The following is a 2,346-nucleotide window of genomic DNA, read 5'->3' as shown; positions in this document are numbered from 1 at the left end:
TAACACCCTATGAGAAAGCTCCACGTGGCAGCTTCGCATTGGGGCTTGAGATGCTTTATTAAGGCTGGGAGAGGCATCCGAAACAGAGAAGAAGAAATATCAAGGACCTGAATAAACGGCTGAAAGAAGATTCCTGTTGTTGCGTCTTCCTTGCGGGCAAGGGGGTCGCGACACTTGGGGATTATATTTTGTCCCTGACTCCTCCATCCCTTTCCTGTTTACCATGAACTGAACAGCTTTACTCTGCCACACCTTTCTGTCATGATGCCCAGAGCAGTGGAGTCTACTGACCATGGACATTTGTAACTGTGAGCCAAAATAAACTTTTCCTCCTCTAAGTTGTTCTCAGCAGGTCTTGGTTGCAGAGACAAAAATATGACTAACACAGTCACCATGCTGTATGTTAGATCTCTAGAACTTATTCAGCTTACATCTAAAAGTTTGTGCCCTTTAACCAACATTATGAAGCTGAAAACAAAAAAAAAAAAAGAAAGAAAGAAAGAAAGATGATGATATAGGAAAATATTTAAGGACATAGAAATATTACATGTTAAAAGTAAATTTTAAAAATCTGGATTATAAAACAGTGGCTGTTAGAGATATATTTAAAAACTTGTAAGATAAACATCACACATCATTTGGGTTGTAGATTTTTTTTTTTTTTTTTTGTACTGGGGATTGATCTCAGGGGCACTTTGCTCTATACCCCTAGTCCTTTTATAAAAATCATTTTTTATTTCACTAAATTGCTGAGGTTCTTGCTAAGATGCTGAAGCTGGCCTTGAACTATAATTCTCCTTCCTCAGTCTCCCCAGTTGCTGGTACGCCACCATGTCTGGCTTCTTTATTGTGTTTACTTGCATTTTTTCAACGTTTGTTTTTCTTTTCTTCCTCTTGTGGTATTGGAGATTGAATCCTGAAGTGCTCCACCTCTGAACTATATCCCTAGTCCTTTTCCATTTTATTTATTTATTTTTTGTCACACATCTGCCTTTATTTGAGCAGTAGGTGGGACACTTCTAGCAACAGTAACAAAATTAATTTACAAAAGCAGGGATTTAGGGAAGCCACCTGGCGGGTACCCTTGGGAGCTCACACGTAGATGCCAACCCAGAGAAGGAGGAATAGGACTCCATAGTCCATAAAGAGTGAGGCCACCAAGGAGATGAGGAGCTCTTTGTAGATATCCCGTGTGTACTTGGTGGAGGTAACCTCGTAAACAAAGAACCAGGCGGTGAAGAACATGCCAATAGTCAGAAGCACCACAATCAGATGGGGGAAGACAGCTGAATTTACTGGGCTGGTGTATCTGCTCATGGCCTCAAGCTCCATTTTTCCCGGCACACGGTAATCCGCCGCTCTTTTTTCCATTTTATTTTGAGATAGGGTCTTGCTAAGTTGCCCAGGCTGGCCTGGAACTTGAGATCCTCCTGCCTCATCCCTTAGAGTGGCTGGGATTACTGGTGTGTACCACTATACCTGGCATTTTTCAATAGATTATTATGAATATATGCAAAATATGCAGTCAGGAAAAGAATCTTAAGAATATATTAATTCTATTAAATAGAAAATAAATACCAAGAAACTTAAGTCCAGAGTAGAAAAACTTTGTATAGAAAAGCAGAGAAACCAACCCACAGTCTGGGATCTGAGATATGAGGTTTGGATAAGGAACTCCTTATCCATCTAAAAAGCAATTTTTTCCTCTTATTTTAGTGGTGCTGGAGATGGAACCCAGGGCCTCTTGTGTGCCAGGCAAGTGCTATACCCCTGAGCTACATCCTTAGCCCCAAAAGCAAGTTTGAGTGATACTGATAGGCCTGGCTATATCTGGGCTTTTTTGATAAAGTAAGGTATGGGCTGTTTGGAAGGGTTTTTCCCTGTATGTGAAGTGATGGCCTAAGTATTACGGCATCCAGCTGCCTGCTTTTGGTAAAGGGAGAGTCCCAATTGAGGTTATGTATAGCAATCAGCTTAGGTACATATCAGGTCAGTGTTCCTCAATTGCAAATGCATATTTTTATTATATTGGATTATTTTTTCTCTATTGACAAACATGTCAGCTAAAAACATTTAGTTACATTTGCCCAAACCACTATTGGAGGCACTCCCTAAATTAATTGCCTTGACCTTTTTTTTAATGAAGATGAATAATTATTGGTATTTTTAAAAACAGATATAATGTGAGCAATGGTATATTGTTTTGAATTCTGGTCAGATACAGTCAGAAATTTGATTATAGTTTTACTGTGTAGATTTCAACTGGGTAGAGAATACTTAAATAAAAAAAGAATCCTTACTGGGGCTTTAGAGCTTAACTATTTCTCTCCTGCACTGAAAATATAG

General features: G+C 39.2%; 1 protein-coding gene across 1 annotated transcript; it reads right to left on the bottom strand.

Moving 5' to 3' along the window:
* Window positions 1-1,092: 1,092 nt before the first annotated feature.
* On the bottom strand, window positions 1,093-1,335 carry LOC308651916 (dolichyl-diphosphooligosaccharide--protein glycosyltransferase subunit TMEM258-like; the record flags this gene model as incomplete). The annotated part of the gene is made up of 1 exon (XM_081299496.1): window positions 1,093-1,335. Exon 1 carries the CDS (start codon window positions 1,330-1,332, stop codon window positions 1,093-1,095), a length of 240 nt encoding a protein of 79 aa, XP_081155622.1. The 5' UTR covers window positions 1,333-1,335.
* Window positions 1,336-2,346: the final 1,011 nt, after the last annotated feature.

This window comes from Spermophilus citellus, assembly GCF_964194105.1.
Source record: "Spermophilus citellus genome assembly, chromosome: 6".
Taxonomy (NCBI): Eukaryota; Metazoa; Chordata; class Mammalia; order Rodentia; family Sciuridae; genus Spermophilus; species Spermophilus citellus.
The sequence above is the reverse complement of the archived record's forward strand: the minus strand, read 5'-3'. Positions and strand labels throughout refer to the sequence as shown.